Source organism: Podarcis raffonei, chromosome 8 (assembly GCF_027172205.1).
Source record: "Podarcis raffonei isolate rPodRaf1 chromosome 8, rPodRaf1.pri, whole genome shotgun sequence".
NCBI classification, from domain to species: domain Eukaryota; kingdom Metazoa; phylum Chordata; class Lepidosauria; order Squamata; family Lacertidae; genus Podarcis; species Podarcis raffonei.
Genome location: NC_070609.1, coordinates 87,564,836 through 87,583,468, shown reverse-complemented (window position 1 = coordinate 87,583,468; position 18,633 = coordinate 87,564,836). Strand labels below are relative to the sequence as shown.

Here is an 18,633-nt window from a genome sequence, read left to right as displayed (position 1 = left end):
CTGTGGCTCCGACCTGGTGGAACACTCTGTCACAAGAGACTAGGGCCCTGCGGGACTTGACATCTTTCCGCAGGGCCTGCAAGACAGAGCTGTTCCGCCAGGCCTTTGGCCAGGGCACAGCCTGACTCCCTCCCTCGGCAATCTTCGCGGAGCTCTGGCCCAATGGTGGCCAGTGGCTTGAATTTAATTAATTTTATAATGAATGATTTTAGAGTGTTGTTTGTGTTGTACTTTTGTACTGTTTTATTGTTGTTAGCCGCCCTGAGCCCGGCTTCGGCTGGGGAGGGCGGGATATAAATAAAATTTATTATTATTATTATTATTGCTTTAGTCTTCCTGTTCCCCTTTGCAAGTTTGCTGTCTTTACCTCCCCCCTCCCAGGCAGCCTCCTTTATCTCTAGCATCCCTTATCTCTCTCCCCGATCAGCAAACGATCAGCAGCTTTGTTTCAACACCCACTTCCCTCTTTCAAAAAAAGAGCATGATCTGCTTTTTGTCCCTGGGCAATTTGGCTCCAGGGACCACACATTCGCTCCATAAGACGCACAGACATTTCCCATTACTTTTTAGGAAGAAAAAAGTGTGTCTTATGAAGCAAAAAATACAGTAGATGGCCTGATCCTTTGGCCTGATCCTGCAGGCTCTTCTTATGTCGCATGTTTAAGATGTATTTCTATTTTTTTGTTTTGTTGTTTAATGCCACCCAGCTTGTTGCAGATCTGAAACAGGAGCAGGCTTGGGTGGGTTGACACATGGCGAGTTGAAATGTGAGTTTAAGGAGCCCATTAAAAATGGATTAAGAGGGATTTCATTATGTTCTGGGTCCACGCCAGGAATCTTAGAGGAACGCTTAAGGGTCTGCTTTCCTTGCCACATCACATTCTCATCTCAAGGAACAGCCGCTCAGAGGAAGCTCTTGAACTAGAGCTCTCACCCTTTTTCTAGCAGGCGAAAGGGTAAATGCAGCCAGTTAGACCAGTGGTTGGCAAACTAAGCCCATGGGGTGATTCCGGCCCATGAGGTTCCTGGAACCGGCCCACGGCTGTTCTATGGATCGGCCTGGGGATTCCATTTTTTTTCCTTGACGCCATTTTTTTTCTCGCCACGGGGACCGACTTCCAGGTCGGAAGAGCGCCGGAAATAGCATGTGCTCACCTGGAGGAACACTCGCACACATGCATATACACTACTGCTGGCGCACTTCCGGTACATGTCCCTTGTGCTCGGATCCTCTCTGTGGGTCGTCCCCCCCGAGTCATCTGGTGGGCCACTGTGAGAACAGGATACTAGAACACAGGGGGCTCCACTGGCCCGATCCAGCAGCCAGGCTCTTCTTACGTTCTTAATGTTCAGAGTTTGCAGTTTGCTGTTGTTGTTTAGTCGTTTAGTCGTGTCCGCCTCTTCGTGACCCCCTGGACCAGAGCACGCCAGGCACTCCTGTCTTCCACTGCCTCCCGCAGTTGGTCAAACTCATGTTCGTAGCTTCGAGAACACTGTCCACCCAGCTCATCCTCTGCCGTCCCCTTCTCCTTGTGCCCTCCATCTTTCCCAACATCAGGGTCTTTTCCAGGGAGTCTTCTCTTCTCATGAGGTGGCCAAAGTATTGGAGCCTCAGCTTCAGGATCTGTCCTTTCAGTGAGCACTCAGGGCTGATTTCCTTCAGAATCGATAGGTTTGATCTTCTTGCAATCCATGGGACTCTCAAGAGTCTCCCCCAGCACCAGAATTCAAAAGCATAAATTCTTTGGCGATCAGCGTTCTTCATGGTCCAGCTCTCACTTCCATACATCACTATTGGGAAAACCAGAGCTTGAACTATATGGAACTTTGTTGGCAAGGTGCTGTCTCTGCTTTTTAAGATGCTGCCTAGAGTTTGCAGGAAAAGAGGCCAAATTGCAATGCACTTTAGATCACAATTGTTAGGGAGCTGTCATCCAAATGACCTTGGCCTAGAAGGTTGGAGCGCGTTACAAATGTAGCCGAAAACAGCCTGATTACGAAAGGAGTCTGTGAATAGCACATTGTTGACTTCTTCTAACAGTAAAAACACTGGCTATGGAGTTTATCTCCGGATATTGGCTCCACTCCAACTCACGGCAGGGTTGGGCTTGATGATCCCTGGGGCTCCCTTCCAACTCTACGATTCTTTGAAAACCTCTAATGAAGAGGAACTTGTTGGCTTCTGTAGCTACTAGGAACATTGGCTGTGCTGGCAGAATTGCAGCTGGATCTCGGAGCATTTCCAGGAAACAATTTTCAGTATTCGCCCTTCCTTTGTTTTCTCTGCTTGCTGCTGAACTTCCATAACCCTAACCCCTCACAGAAACCTTCACTTAAAACTTAACAGCAGTATTCCATGTCTCCAGTGTCTGCCTTCACTGAAAGCACCAGCTTCACATATCCTGTTTGGGAGTCCTTGTTGTTGTTGTTGTTTAGTCGTTTAGTCATGTCCGACTCTTCGTGACCCCCTGGACCAGAGCACGCCAGGTACTCCTGTCTTCCACTGCCTCCCGCAGTTTGGTCAAACTCATCATAGTAGCTTCGAGAACACTGTCCAGCCATCTTGTCCTCTGTTGTCCCCTTCTCTTTGTGCCCTCCATCTTTCCCAACATCAGGGTCTTTTCCAGGGAGTCTTCTCTTCTCATGAGGTGGCCAAAGTATTGGAGCCTCAGCTTCAGGATCTGTCCTTCCAGTGAGCACTCAGGGCTGATTTCCTTCAGAATGGAGAGGTTTGTTGTTTTTTTAAAAAAAGATATTTATTGAAATTTTCAACTTTAATACATTAAAAAAGAATCAAAAAACAAAAAACAAAAAAGTTTAAAAACACATAAAGTTCACAATCCTTATTTTTCTATAACATATTTCCCTGACTTCCCCACACCTCCCCTTCTTATATTCCAATTCAAGTTGTTAGTTCAGCAAGTTCTTATCCCTAATTTTTGACCTTTTTCTATTTAGTTCATTTTAAAAAACCAATTTTGCCTTATCCAAACTTAAACATCAATACTTATACATCAGTACTCATTCTTAAAACATTTTTCTAAAGTCGACCCAAATTCCCTTCCACGAATTCCCCAATTTTCATACAAATAACAAAGCAAAGTAAAAACAAAACAAATTGTAATTATGCACCCTTTGGATTCCCAAACTCCACCCCCCCTTTCCCGGTTTCAATCCCCAACAAATGTCCATCAGTCTTAGTCTACTATCAGCCTGGAGATCTCACGTCCGAGGCTCTTAATTCTCTCTCAATTCCTCTCTGCCGGTTTTTTTGATAGTCCTTAATATTAAACACCAGATCTCGGAGAAGCTCTGGCCCTACGGGATCCATGTTTCTTCCAGCCAGACCTCCATACTTAAAAGTGGAGCCCGAATCTTGTTTATTACTCCTTTCAAGTCCAAATGTCCCCAAAGCTCCAACTTCCACCTTAAGCAAATTTGTAATCCTTGGGTCTTCAGATCTCCACATAAGGAGATCTCTCCATTCTTCAATCTCCAATTCAAACCAGATTTTCGACATCAAGTTCTTATTTTCCTTTGTAGCCATCATGTCAGGCCTCTGGCTCTCCTTTGTCATCTGCAAAATTACAGCTCCTCCTTCCTTTTCCTCAGGCACAACATATATCTCCTTCTCCACACTCTCAAAGCTCTCAAGTTTCTCTTTTTGTCCAGCTGCATGGACTTCCTGAATCAAATCCTTATCAAATTCAGTGATGTTGTTTACTGTTAAGCACAGAGTTGCAACATTTGTAGCCAAAACATCAATTTGGCCTTGTAAGTTTCCCAAGAGAACAAAAACTCTGTCCAATTCAGCTTGAATTTTCCCTCCTCCAGCCATTCTTGTAATGTCCCAAATCCCCCTCTAGAGGGATTTTGGTAACTTAATATTCCTTCCAGTTCAAATCCAAAAGTCAAGTTTGTTTGTATCAGTTCTTCCTTGTTTTCAACAAATTGTAACAAATATAACCAGCAGAAGCAACAGAAACAAAGTTCTCTTTTCCCGTCTTGACAGCTAATTTGACAGCTGTCAAACTCTTCAATACCTCATCAACAGGCTCTCTCGCGGAGCACTCCCAGGTCCGGGGTGGGGTGGGGTGGCACTTCAGCTCCCAAGATTAGCTCTTTATCCTCCAGTAAGATTTCTTATACTGCCAAATCGTGAAATTAATGTCTTTTACCAAGTAAAAAAGAAGGGATTCTCTCGACCTTAGCAGGTCCTTGCTTTAGATTATTTACAAGACGGGGAGACGGACTTCCTGTTTGCGCCTTCCCCGATCGTGCCTAATTAAAAAAAATAAATTCTTTACAATTCCAATTTCCGTACTACTCACGGGTTGTTGCTTTAAAGTCCAATTGCTCACAAGAAGAAGTCAGCGCTCTCCGACCATGGCAACAGAATGGATACGTTTGATCTTCTTGCAGTCCATGGGACTCTCAAGAGTCTCCTGCAGCACCAGAATTCAAAAGCATCAATTCTTTGGCGATCAGCCTTCTTTATGGTCCAGCTCTCACTTCCATACATCACTACTGGGAAAACCAGAGCTTTAACTAGACGGACCTTTGTCGGCAAGGTGGTGTCTCTGCTTTTTAAGATGCTGTCTAGGTTTGTCACTGCTTTTCTCCCAAGAAGCAGGCGTCTTTTAATTGGGAGTCCTACTCATGTGTAAAAGGAACACATGGAGAGGGACAAGCCCACTTAGTTTCACCCTTTGTGAGCTGGAGGGCAAACACTTCCTCATATTCCCCAATTCTCTGTTGTGGAGAGATGCTCCACACATAAAGGAGGTTTTGTGCTTCAGTTGTTTGCCCTCCAGCTTGTGAAAGGCAGCAAGGAGGATGGAGCTTTGCACGCTTTCACATTGCCTTTACACGTGAGTAGAACACCGGGCTGCTTTGTGTGCATCATGCAAGTTCCGCTTGTTGCAAACCGAGTAACCCGCAGTAGGAAGAGTCCGTAAAAATTGTGAGCTGGTAGCACGCCCCGTGCTAATGTGCTTCTCTTATTGGAAAAAAGAAGGTAAGGGGACCTGAGTTATTTGTCCCCTGATTCTGAACATCTTGTTTGTGGGCTTCCCAGAAACACCTGGTTGGGCACATGTGGCTTGGGTCTGATCCTGCAGAGTCCTTATCATGCCAGAGAGGGAAGGAGGGAATCCCAGGAGAAGATCATGTAAGAACATAAGAAGAGCTTGTTGGATCAGGCCCACCTAATCCATCATCCTGTTCTTCAGTGGCCAACCAGATGCCCGTCATGCTCAAATCCTGCTTGCCGGTTTCCCATAAGAGCCCTCTCTCCTCTTGCAGTTTCCAGCAGCTGGTATTGTGGCCAGTGTGGTGTAGTGGTTAAGAGCGGTAGTCTCATAATCTGGTGAACTGGGTTCGCTTCCCCGCTCCTCCACCTGCAGCTGCTGGGTGACCTTGGGCCAGTCACACTTCTTTGAAGTCTCTCAGCCCCACTTACCTCACAGAGTGTTTGTTGTTGGGGAGGAAGGGAAAGGAGAATGTTAGCCACTTTGAGACTCCTTCGGGTAGTGATAAAGCGGGATATCAAATCCAAACTCTTCAAAAGCACTGCTGCCTCCTGGTCCTTTACCTGCAGTTCAGACCCTGTAGGCCTGTATGTGTGTTGCTGGCTGTGTCAGAGGATGGAGCCTGGCCTCTGTTTTTGAAAACTTTGAAAGGTACGGGTGTTTGGAATTTCTTTGGAGGAGGTCAGCTTCTTTTGACGCACCTTTCCTGTCTCCTCTGTTTCAGATGACAACGATCTCAAAGCCCAGCAAGAAGAAGCACCGCAGCTGATGCGGACACGGAGCGATGTGGGCATGCGCCGCAGGGGGACTCTCCGCACCCCGAGTGAGCAGCGGAGGATCAGGAGGCACCGCTTCTCCATCAACGGGCATTTCTACAACCACAAAGTGAGTCTCCCAAGGAGGGTCTCCCTAAGGCGCTGGAGCATCTTGATTTAGGGGTGGATCCAGGTGGAGAATGTAGCTCTCGGTGCCTCCCAGTGAATTGTTAAGGCAGGCATCTTTTTTTGTTTTTGTTTTATATGGAAGCTAGCCTCTATTTATTATTTGCTTTATCATGTATTTGTGGCATTTTGTTCCAAGGAGTTGAAGGGAGAATATGTGGTTCTCCCCCGCCCCTTGCCATATTCCTCACTCCATAAGATGCACCTGACCATAAGACGCACCTAGTTTTTAGAGGAGAAAAAAAATATTCTGAACGAAACAGTGGATGTATGATTTTTGTGGTTCATGCTGTGGCCACAGACGTGTGATTTGACAGTGAGTTTGGGGTAGCCCAATGCAAAAATCCTGAGAATCAATGTGGATCCGTGCTTTGTAAGCACGTTTTTGCGCCATTGCGGCCCCACGAAACAGTGGGTGCAGGCTGTAGCCAGGGACCTGCTATGTGATATGATGGTGAATTTGGGGTGACCCAATGTAAAAATCCTGAGGGTCCATGGGCTTTTACCCCCCCAGGCAGCCTCTGCTAGCATCCCTTATCTCTCTTCCGATCCCACCGATCAGCTGCTTCCTTTCAACACCCCCTTCCCTCTTTCAAAAAAAAAAAGCTAAAAAAAGCATGATCTGCTTTTTGCCCCTGGGCTATTCGGCTCCAAGGATCACACATTCACTCCATAAGATGTACAGACATTTCCCCTTACTTTTTAGGAAGAAAAAAGTGCCTCTTATGGAGCAAAAAATACGGTAACCCCCTCAACAACCCTGTGAGGTAGGTTAGGCTGAGAGGCAATGACTGGCCCAAGGTCACACAGTGAGCGTACCAAGTGAGGATTTGAATTCTGTACTCTCCCAGGTCCTAGTCTGGCGCTCTAAGCCGTACACCACATTCTGGCTTTCCCTGAGCAGAGTTTGGTGCCCATGTACCATACTTTTCCATATATAAGACAAGGGTTTTTTTCCTGCTAAAACAATGTCCAGAGTTGGTGCTCGTCTTATACATGGTCAGTGCATTGTTGGGACGGGGGATTGGTTGCTGGCACAAGCAGGAACTTGTCAGGGGTGATTGGGCAAGACTGGTGGCTGTGGCAATGGCTGCTGCCCATAGGCTGCTACTGTAGTAATTGGGCATGTGATTGGGGTGGCTGCTGTCGGCGAGCGGGCAGAAAATAGGTTGGTTCGGTGACATGCGCGATAGCCATCACTCATCTACTCTGGGCAATCCCCCCCCCATCTCAACAACTCTGGGCAATCTCCCCCCATTTTCTTAAATATACATGGGGGCGTGTTATACACGGAAAAATATGATGTGTATAAAACTACAGAACGCTGGCAATGTGAGAATTCAAAAGCTCCATAATATTTGCTCAAGAATGTATGACCATTTCCCAGTTCATTTTTGAAGTTCTTTTAAAAAAATAAATAAATTAAATTTTATTAAATGTTACCAAAAAAAAATGAAAAGAAAAGAAGAAATAGAAACAATACATAACCATACATTAAAACATTTATCTACACAATTTTTTTTTAATTAAATATTTATTAGCATTTTCAAATAACACACAACAAACAAAAACAAAAAATAAACAAAACAAAAAACACAAAAATACATAACATTCAAAACTAAACAAAAAAAATAGAAAAAACACATAAAGTTTCTAATACTTATTATTCTTAACCTTATTTCTCAGACTTCCTCACACCTCCCCTTCTTGTATTCCAATTTAAATTGTCAGTTCAGCAAGTCCTTAACTTATTTCTTTACCTTAGCTTAAACATTTGTTCTAACATACTATTGCTTTACTTTACTTCTTTTTTCCATTTCTTCAATTTATTTTTAACAGCCTTATTTTCAATTAATTTAAAAAGAAAAGAAACCAATTTTACCTTATTAAAATTACACATCAATACTTATACCTCATTGATTATTCTTAAACCTTTTTCCTAAAGTCGACCAAAATTTCCCTTCCACGATTTACCCAATTTCCTTACCACTAACAAAAAATATAAAAAGCAAATTATCCTTATGTACCCTTTGGATTCCCAACCTCCACCCACCCTTTTCCCGGTTCCAGTCCCCAACCAATATCCATCAGTCTTTATATTATTTATTTAGCCTGGAGATCTCACATCCGAGGCCCTTATATCTCTCTCAGTTCCTTTCTGCCGGTCTCCTTGATAGTCCTTGATGTTAAACCCCAAGTCTCGGAGGGGCTCTGGCCCAACAGAATCCATGTCGCTTCCAGCCAGTCCTCCATACTTAAAGGCAAAGCCTATGGGGTGCTCCAACTCTTGTTTCAAATTTCTTTCAAATCCAGATGTCCCCAAAGCTCCAGCTTTCACCAACAAATTTGTAATCCTCAGGTCTTCAGATCTCCTCCAAAAGGGATCTCTCCATTTTCCAGACTCCCATTCAGACCAGGCTTTCCACATCCACTTTTTATTATCCTTTTTTATCATCATGTCAGGCCTCATATTGTAACTCTCCTTTGACTCCTGCAAATCTCCTGCTCCTCCTTCATTTTCGTCAAAAACAACATATTGCTCCATCGTATCTACACTTTCAGTTTCATTTATTTGTTCAGTTGAATGGGCTTCCTGTTTCAAGTCCTTATCAGGCTCAAAACTGTTGTTTACTGTCCAGTGTAGTAGTGATACCTTTGTAGACAAAGCATTGTACTCATCTTGCAAGTTTCCCAAGAGAACGAGTGCTCTGTCCAATTCTGCTTGGATCTTACATACTCCAGCCATTTTTGTGATGTAATGTCCCTATTACCCCTCTAGGGGGATTTTAGTTCCTTGTTGTTCCTTTCAGCTCAAAACCAAAAGTCCAGTTATTTTGTATCAGCCCTCCTTATTTTCAACAAGTTATACCAAGTAAACCAGCAAAAACAGCAGAAACAATGTTCTCTTTTTCCAGCTGACAACTAGCTGACTAGCAGCTCACTTGACAGCTGTCAAAATCTTCAATGCAACAGGCTTTCTCATAGGACGTTCCCGGGTCTCGGGGGGGGAGTGAAATTTCAGCTCCCAAAATTCTTTTTATCCTCCAGTAAATCTTCTTATAGTATCAAAACCGTGAAGTCAGGATCTTTCATTAAAAAACAAAAAACAGATTCTCTCGACCTTAGCTGCCCAGTCCTTTGCTTTAGATTGTTTACAAAGAGGGGGGGGGGTGAACTTCCTTTTTAGCCCCTTCCCGCTCGTTCCAAATCCAAAATTAAAAATTTTTAAAGTTCCAATCTCCGTATTACTCACGGGTTTATATTTTAGAGTCCAATCGGTCTTGGAAGAAGTTGGCGCTCTCTGTCAATGGCTTGCGGCTTCACTCCGTAGGCGAGGGAGTACTCTCAGCACCACGCCTCACCCTGCCTCCGTTCCGAAGCCTTTAAAAAGGCTCCGTCGCGGATTGGGGGGGCGCAAATGGTGCCCGCCGAGTCTCTGTGTTCACAGGCATCCACGCCTGTGATTTTAAGGGTCCCCGCTTCGCCGCAGCGGCCAGACCCAGACGCTACGGAGCCGATTCCCTCCGGAGCTCGGAGGGAATCCGCCATTAAACAATGGCGCCAACCCGGAAGTCCCTTATCTACACAATTTTCCAGAATGCAGACTAGAAAAGAAAGACAAAAGATAAAAGAAAGAAACAAGAAAAAGAATGAAGAGAAAAAATACTTTTCATACTCAATTTTATAATATTTTAACTAGGATTTATATATCATAATGTTTGAAGTATGAATTTAGAATAACTGATTAAAATTTTTGAAGTTCTTTGATGCCTGTAGTCAGTCCTCTTGCCGGCAATTTTTCTTTTCCTTCCACCATGTCCCCCAACTCCACTTTTTCGATTTTGATTTAATCTTTGCATTCTGCTTTTCCAGCAACAAATGTTGAGCTCTGAGCGGTTCACAAGAATCACGGCAGCATTAAAAATCAAGAAACACTGGCAATCCCTATAATATCAAGCGCAGTAGGCTTTTAGTAAAGCAAACGACTGTAACAAACTAATCAAAACAAGGAGCTCAATAAGATCTTCCATAGTTTCTAATCTGGCGTGGCGTTAGCTCCCCCTTCTCCCCCAATACTTGGCTCACACCTTCCTCTGTGTGGGCCTCCAGGGTTTCCTCTTGTCTAGATCACCCTGTCCTCCAGCCTTCTGATGACTTTCTGCTCCTCTCCGCAGACATCGGTTTTCACACCCGCCTACGGCTCCATCACGAATGTCCGCATCAACAGCACCATGACGACGCCTCAAGTTCTCAAACTTCTGCTTAACAAGTTCAAGGCAAGTTTTGCTGCAACGTTTTGTACTGGCCCAAGTCTGAGCTGGGGAAGTCTCCCAGCGGTGTCCTCTCGTCCTGGACCCCTGTCCATTTCCGTGGGGCTTGCGGAGGAGGGTGGCTGGCCCTAGCTTTGCCCAGCCTCAGGGACCTCCCATCTATTTCAGACCACGACTCCCATCCGACTCAGCTTCATATGGCAGTGCTGATGGGAGTTGTAGTCCAAAATGGTCGTGCTGCCTGGGGCTGATGGGAGTCGTATCATGGAGAACCCCCAAGTTGGTAAAGGCACCTGCAGGTTGTATATCTGTGTCTACTTCTCCTGATGGCACCAGTGAACTGCCTGCTGTCACAGCTGCCTATTCTTGGACTGGACAAACACAAACCCCTGTGTTGCAAAATGTAACAATCTACAAAAATGCAAACGCAACACGCCAGCTAATAACTGTTAGTCAATATATAATGGGTTATGATGTCATTCAAAATATATGAATAAGCCACTTCAAAACGATGTATATATCATACACCACATCTCACAAAATATACCAGTAACTACAAGCTGTTATATGCATCAGAGTCAAACACAAATGTATTTGTGTTGTAAGCATCAGCAGCTACTCTACCCAGTGGGCACCGATCCACTAGCACAATCCCCATTTCTATGAATATTTCATGGATAATTATTTGGTATGTACCTCTTTATATATTTTGTTCTACCGTATAACGTACATCCAGGTTGCTCAGTTTTGTCATTCATTGCTTGCAATGCCTTATATTCCATTTCCAGCTGATGAAGACTTTATTCCGAAACAGTTGAACTATTCCGGATGTACTGTCCTTTTGAGACTTTTGTGAGACATCTTCCTTTGAGAGATGGCTTGGCGTTCCTCACAATTCATTGATTTGTTTGATTCTTTGTTTGACTCTGATACATATACAGTGGTACCTCAGTTTAAGTACTTAATTCGTTCCGGAGGTCTGTTCTTAACCTGAAACTGTTCTTAACCTGAAGCACCACTTTAGCTAATGGGGCCTCCCGCTGCTGCCACGCGATTTCTGTTCTCATCCTGAAGCAAAGTTCTTAACCTGAAGCACTATTTCTGGGTTAGCGGAGTCTGTAACCTGAAGCGTATGTAACCTGAGGTACCACTGTATGGCCATGATATCTCCTCAGTCTTCCATTTACCAGGCTAAACATGTCCAGCTTAGGGCTGTCTTAAGCATATGCGGTGCCGGGGTACAAAGATCCGCCCGGCGTCCCCTCCTCTCAGGTTGCCCAGTTCCAGGCGTGCAGGAGGGCAGAGCTGGCCGGCCACCTCAGCGTCTCGCTGGCTCGGTCGCCCCCAAACACACGACGCAGAGCCGCCCACAGCAGAAGAGCCTGACCAATGGGCAGGCTCTTCCCCGGACTCTCGGCCTGGCGCCCCTGAGAGCCCGGTGCCCGGGTGCCCCGCACCCCTAGCACCTACGGGTAAGACGGCCCTGGCCCAGCTCCATCAACCATTCCTGATAAGGCTTGGTTTCCAGACCCTTGGTTATCTTGGTCAACCTGAAAACCTTGTTCCGTGTGTGTGTGTGTGTGTGTGTGTGTGTGTTTTATCTTTTCTGTGTTTTCTTTTTTCCGTGTTCAGATTGAGAACTCAGCAGAGGAATTCGCCTTGTACATTGTTCACACCAGTGGAGGTGAGCAGGCTGCTATTGTGTGCTGTTTCTTTTTTAACAATAATAATTTTTATTTGATTTTACAAGCATAAAGTTATAGCAATACCAATTACATATCCATATTTAGAGATTTTTCTGAATCTCCAGACTTCCCACCATCCCCTCCATGGAACATTTTCAACTGCATGTTATTTCATAATCCATATTTTGTATCTCTCCATATTGTCCATAGTGTATTGTGTGCTGGTTTCAATAGGGCTGTGGTGCAGCTAAGCAGTTATGGATTTAAGCCATGGGTCACCAGCCTAATCGTGATGCCATAGAGCATGGGGGGCAGAAAGGGGAATGAGTTAAGCCTACCCCAGCTGTTAACTTCGCCTGCCTCAAAGCCCCCCCATTTGTGCATTTAAAACATGTTTTAAAATGGATTTTTAAAAATATTTTATTTATTTGTATACCGCTATATCAAAAAATACCAAAGCGGTTTACTACAACAACCTAAAAGCATACAATAAAACCATTAAAAATATTTTAAAAGTTAAAAGCAGGCATCAATTAACCATTGTGGAATGATGTATTCTTACTTGCCTGCATAGGCCTGGTGGAATAGACATTTTTTCAGCAGGCATTTAAAGTTGGCACAGAAGGTGCCTGCTGAATCTCCAGTGGCAGGGTGTTCCACAGGACTAGGCCAATGCCACTAAAGGCTCAGTTTCTTATTGTTGCTAAATGAGCCTCACCAACTCAGGGAACGGCCAGTGACGCTCCTGAAGATGGATGATAAAAATAATTTAAAACAGTGTGAAGTAGCTGGTGGGAAAACCTTTTCACAGGTACCCTTGAGAGCTGCAGTACTTGCCCACCGATTTGTACACTTTGGCCACAACCTCTCTTGACAAAAGGCCCCAAGAGGGATGGACTATGGGTCAATGTGGCCCTTGGGTTGCAAAACGGCCCCCACCCCCTGCTTGGATGCTTCTCAGAAAGTTCTTGCTTGGTTGAGCTTTCCGCTGCTGCTGTTCCCCCCTCTTCTGTGTCTGGGGCAACAGGGTGGATTTAGGGATCCCGGCATTGTCTTCTTCAGTGCCTTATCCACACTCCCTGTTTCATGCAGAAAAGCAGAAGTTAAAGGTGACAGATTACCCGCTGATCGCTCGGATTCTGCAGGGACCCTGTGAACAAGTTTCCAAGGTGTTCTTGATGGAAAAGGACCAGGTGGAAGAAGTCACTTACGACGTGAGTTGCTGCTTTGCGGTGGAATCCTGTTTCAGTTCGGAGACGGGCAGGTGAAATGATCAAGGGGTTGGTGGAGCAGCTGGGGGAAAGCCGAGGAAGAGGTGACCTGGTAGAAGTTGACAGGTTTTTCTCCCTCTAATGCTAGAACTCCCAGGCTAATCCATTCACAAGTATGTATTCTGACAAGGATTACAAACTCAAATTCTGTAGTGAATTATTGTGTTACACATATCCTTATGAGTCTGAGTTTCTAATCTCTGTTTGGGTTTGTAATCTCTGTTTGGGTTTGCAATCCTTGTCAGAATACATACTTGTGAATGGATTAGTTTTTGTTGCAATTGACTATTGATTTGCGAGTAGGGACCACATCCACTACTGAAACTTATATTGGCCTGAGTTCTTGGTGTGCTTTTTTCTTGGCATATTTATTTATTTATTTATTTATTTATTTATTTATTTATTTATTTATTTATAATATAATATAATATTTTATTAGGTTTAACAATAGAAAAATAGAACAATAAAAACACAGAGAAAATATAAAACACAACAATACAAACTTTCACAATACATAAAATACAAACATTTAGCAAGAGGGAAAAAAAGAACAATCAACACACTAAAAATAGAATAAGAAAAACACAAATCACTCTTTTCTAATTATTCGTCTTCAGTTAACTTATTTTCCTGACCTCCTCACACCTCCCTTTTTTATATCCCTTTTTAACAATTAGTTCAGCAAATTCGTATCCTACTACTTTATCCTTATATATTTTACCTCCCAAATTTATAATTTCAAATTTTTATCTCTTATTACTAGAACCCCTTCATTTTATTTCAATGTCATCAACATTCATACATTTTACAATACTTCTGTAAATAAATTTTAAATTTCCTCCAATCTTCTTCCACCAACTCTTCTCCCTGGTCTCGGATTCTGCCAGTCATTTTCTTGGCATATTTAATAACAAGAACTCCTTCAGGTATACTGGACCGAGGCCATTTAGAGCTTTAAAGGTCAGCATGAACACTTTGAATTGTGCTCAGAAACGTACTGGGAGCCAATGTAGGTCTTTCAAGACCGGTGTTATATGGTCTCGGCGGCCACTCCCAGTCACCAGTCTAGCTGCCGCATTCTGGATTAGTTGTAGTTTCCGGGTCACCTTCAAAGGTAGCCCCACGTAGAGCGCATTGCAGTAGTCCAAGCGGGAGATAACCAGAGCATGCACCACTCTGGCCAGTCAGTCCGCAGGCAGGTAGGGTCTCAGCCTGCGTATCAGATGGAGCTGGTAAACAGCTGCCCTGGGCACAGAGTTAACCTGCGCCTCCATGGACAGCTGTGAGTCCAGAATGGCTCCCAGGCTGCGCACCTTGTCCTTCAGGGGCACATTTACCCCATTCAGGACCAGGGAGTCCTCCACACCTGCCCGCCTCCTGTCCTCCCAAAACACTACTTCTGTCTTGTCAGGATTCAACCTGACAAGAAGTGTAGAAGTTTGTTGCAAGCAGATAGAAAGTGATTCTTTTAATAGGAACGAGGGAAAGGGTTAACTTCCCCTCCTCACAGATCTCAGTCCTGATCCTGATTCTCCTCCCGCCCTGGTGTTAAACAGGAGAACCGTTGACTGCCGTTTGTCTGTAAGAAATGCACACAATTAAAGTAGGAAGTTTCTGGGCTTCACCCAAAACACTCCTGTTCCCCTTTGCGCCAGAAGAGGGTGCTGAGGTCTGTGCATACACAGCCGTGGGTAGCTGAGCAGGGCCAGTCCCAGCCTCAAGCCAGGAGATGTGTGTTTCTCAAGCTCTTCTCTGTGTGTGTTCCATCACCTTTCTGTTTTCTTTTTGCCTCCTCCCCCCCTTCCTGGGCAGGTTGCTCAATATATCAAGTTTGAAATGCCCGTCCTGAAAAGCTTCATTCAGAAACTCAAAGAGGAAGAAGATCGCGAAGTCAAGAAACTAAAACACAAGTAAGCCCTTCTTTCCCTGGATTCCAGTCCTCAAAGCACAGTTCTTTCTGAATATATTTTTAAGGGCCCAATCTGGGGTTGATGCTTAAGATGCAGAGCAGCCTTCGCCAACCTGGTGCCCTCCAACCAAGTTGGACTACAACTCCTATCAGCCCCAGAATCTCCACCCAGCTGCGCTGTTGCAGCCCAAACATCTGAAGGGCACCAGTTTTCTTTATTATTTTTATTATTACATTTATATTCCACATTTCCTCCAAAGAGATCAAGGCTGCACTTCTCCCTCCTTCTTCATGTTATCCTCGCAACATCCCTGCAAGGTAGGTTAGGCTGAGAGGCAGGCACCAAGGGGGGATTCGAACCCTTGACTCCCAGGTCCTAGTCCAGCACTCTAACCGCTACACTGCACTGGCGCCCCAGTGGAGAAGGCTGGTGTCGAGCTGCTCTCTCCTCACCACAAAGGTCTGGGGTGCACACCCTTTTCCTTTTAAGCTGTAAGACACTGCTTATTTTTCAGGTATTCTGTCCTGCGTGTAATGATTGAGCAACGATTAGAAGAGATCTCCGAAGGCCCGGCCACAATGTGAAGCCTTTGCCCTTGGGCGGACTTTGCTGCCACTGCCGGGGGCCCCAGAAGAGCCACGTCTTGGAGAAGATTTGGAGACGAGCAAAGGCGGCTCTTCCTTTCTGGAGCAGAACTTGAAGACAGAACCCACCTTGACCAACTGTCTTTTCTTTTCTCCAAACTTTCCTGGAGATCAACTCAGCGGAGCCTCTCTCTTTAGCGGCAGGAGACCTTTTGAGCACTGCTTGCTGGGGACAAACAAGGCAGCCACCAAAGCCTTTGCCTCTTGGCCGGCCTGGACCCAGTGGACCTTCTTGCCTCTCCAGCCGGGTGATTCTGAAGTTCTGTTGCTGCTGGGGGCATCCTCTTTGCATGCCACCAAAACGCCGCTTTAACCTTCCAAGCAAATTCTGGCTTTGCGGTGGCAAGTCAGGGCCAGAGGAGGAAGTCTCCTCCCTTTTTTTCTCTTTTGGTCATTTCTGAGCTCTAAGTAAAATATTCAGATTTTCTCTCCCCCCACTGGGAGGGCCTAGTCTTAGTCCTACCTGCCCTTTCTCATCCACCCAGCCACCCATTTCTGTGTCCTCTCCCTCTTGCTCTCCCCCATGTTTTTAAGCTGGGCTCTCACAGACCCACAGGATTCAGGCGCAACCTCCTCTGCACACACCCTGTTGGATTGCAGCCTTGGCTGCTCCTTTCTCCCTGCTGCTCAGGCAGCAAAGTCGCCCGGGGCAGCTTGGCCTGGCTAAAGCCCCTTCCAGGTGTCCCTCTTCCTCCTGGTTCCATGGGGTCTTTGAGATGCGGAGAGGTGGCCAAGTTTTCATCTTGGCCCAGGTAAGGAGTGCCCAAAACTGGTTGGGCTTGCCTGTGGCTGAGGAAGTCAGTGTACAGCTACCTTCCCTGTATGGTGCCAAGGTGGGGGCATCTGGGATCGGGCCCCTTGGATGCCCTGAAGACAAGGGGCCACTGTAGACCCAGGCAGCACCACTTTTCGGAGACTCTTTGGCTGAGCTCTTTGAATGGGCTGGTGGCCCCAGCTATGCAGGCCAACAGTGCAAATTCCCTTTGGTAAACCTTTTATTTTTAAGGATGGCTGTTAACCCTGTGTTGGCCTTGCTATATATAGCAATGGTGCAAAGTTCCATCAGCTTTAAAAATGCCTGGCTTACTCTCCCATCCAAACATAAATAGACCCAAGAGCGAGTTGTGTAGGACCTTGCTGCAGATCTTGGCCCTCCTACTTAAATCCTAAATGCATTTGTTCTCCTTCCCCTCCACCCGTTGCAACTGTAGACGTGCCATTTTCAAGAACCTCTCCCAGTGCTACAGATATGGAGGCCAAATGCCCAGGAGGTTTTGCAGGAGAAGCTCTTGGGCTTTAAAGGAACATCGGACGTTTCCCACCTTCCTTTGATGTGGGTTTAAAATGGCTGGGAAATAATTCCTCTGCATAGGGGAGTATGGCAAAAATCAGCTGTGAGGGGAACAGTTTGAAGCAAAGAAGGGGGAAGGGTGTTTAACCCTCTCCCTGCCAACCACATTCTGCCTCTAGTTTTCATCCCTGAGATGGTTTGCCTCCTGTTGGATTCCAGGCCTGTTCTTACACTTGCAGAAATGCTCCTGGAAACCCTCTGAAGGCAGGTCTTAGTTGAAGTGGGTCAGGAAAGGGTTAAGCATCCTGTTCCCCCTCCCCCCACTTACTAATGCATTCCAAAATAATCTCCTCCCTCCTTGAGCTGCTTTGCACTAACATAAGTGGCCAGCAGGTATTAACATGTATTTATGTGTAATATGTAGTCCTGCCCTTAGTGGCATCAGTGGAACTTTTTTGAGAAAAGAAATAATAATTCAGAAGGTTTCCTACTTAGCCCCTGCATACCACCCCCCAAAAAGGATTCTTTTCTAGTGTGTTGTCGCTTGATGGGTCTGAAATCCTGAGCATATTTAACACTCCCTGAGGAAGCCCCACCAAAATTTCGTGGAACTTTCTCCTGGGTAAACCCACTGTGGATGCATCACCCTCTTTCTTGCTAGCTAACCCTTTAACAACTTTTCACTTCTAAATTGCACTAGATTGATTGTGGATATTTTTTTAAGCTCCAGCCTTTTCTATTATTCTTTTATTATTATCTATATGCCAAATATTACATGCACAGGAAAATAACAGCAATAATTTATATAAATAATAATAATAATAATTTTTGGGGGGAGGGAAATGATTCTAAAATGAACCAGCACATGAAAGCAGCCTACTTATGATGCGCTTGAAAACAAGCTCTGAACAGCACAAACAGATTTGCAACGATGATTGTAGCCTGTGGGCTGGATCCACGTTTAACTGTACTTGGAGAGTCCCACTGAAATCGATAGTACAGTACTTCATTGGGTCAACTCTTAAGTAGGTCTAGGTCTGTGTCCAGCCCTGTACACCAGTGGTTCCCCCACTTTTTTGGGGGGGCACCTCTCCCTTGGTTCCATAAACTCAACCCCAGTGACCCCTACCCTGTAAAAAGGATTGTCCAGAATATCAGTTTGCGCCACCTGCTAAAGAAGATAACTCAAAATGGTAAAAATTGCACATTTACCCATAATCCAGTTAAAAGTATTTAGTTTAATTGATTCATCAGAATTGATGAACTTGATCCGGTGATACTAGCTCTTCAATGGGGTAAAAATAATAAAATAATTATTATCAGGCATTTACACTTCTAGACACCTCCTTGCCTCTTAGCATCTCCCGTCTCCCACTAGTAACCCCACTGGAGGGTGGAACCGCCCACTCTGAGAATGACTGCTGTACACTCTTTAGTCCAAATGTACATTTCATTCCATTCTTGTTCATGGTTTCAGTCTCTGGTGGAAACTAGAGGGCGGGTCACCTTTTTAAAAAGGGCATGTCTGTTTTTTGGGAGGGTTATTTTAAGAACTCTTGGGATCCAAGCAAGCGCAGCTCAGGATTGCAA

The 18,633-nt window shown here is 45.1% G+C and overlaps 1 protein-coding gene across 1 annotated transcript in view; it reads left to right on the top strand.

Moving 5' to 3' along the window:
- The window catches only part of RASSF2 (Ras association domain family member 2), a 44,613-nt gene extending 26,244 nt beyond the window's left edge, over positions 1 to 18,369 (top strand). Inside the window, exons 6-11 of the mRNA XM_053401350.1 lie at positions 5,755 to 5,915; positions 10,147 to 10,248; positions 11,875 to 11,926; positions 13,020 to 13,141; positions 15,011 to 15,108; positions 15,623 to 18,369. Coding sequence (XP_053257325.1) covers positions 5,755 to 5,915; positions 10,147 to 10,248; positions 11,875 to 11,926; positions 13,020 to 13,141; positions 15,011 to 15,108; positions 15,623 to 15,692 — 605 coding nt within the window. The 3' untranslated portion in view covers positions 15,693 to 18,369. The remainder of the gene's footprint in view (positions 1 to 5,754; positions 5,916 to 10,146; positions 10,249 to 11,874; positions 11,927 to 13,019; positions 13,142 to 15,010; positions 15,109 to 15,622) is intronic.
- Positions 18,370 to 18,633: the final 264 nt, after the last annotated feature.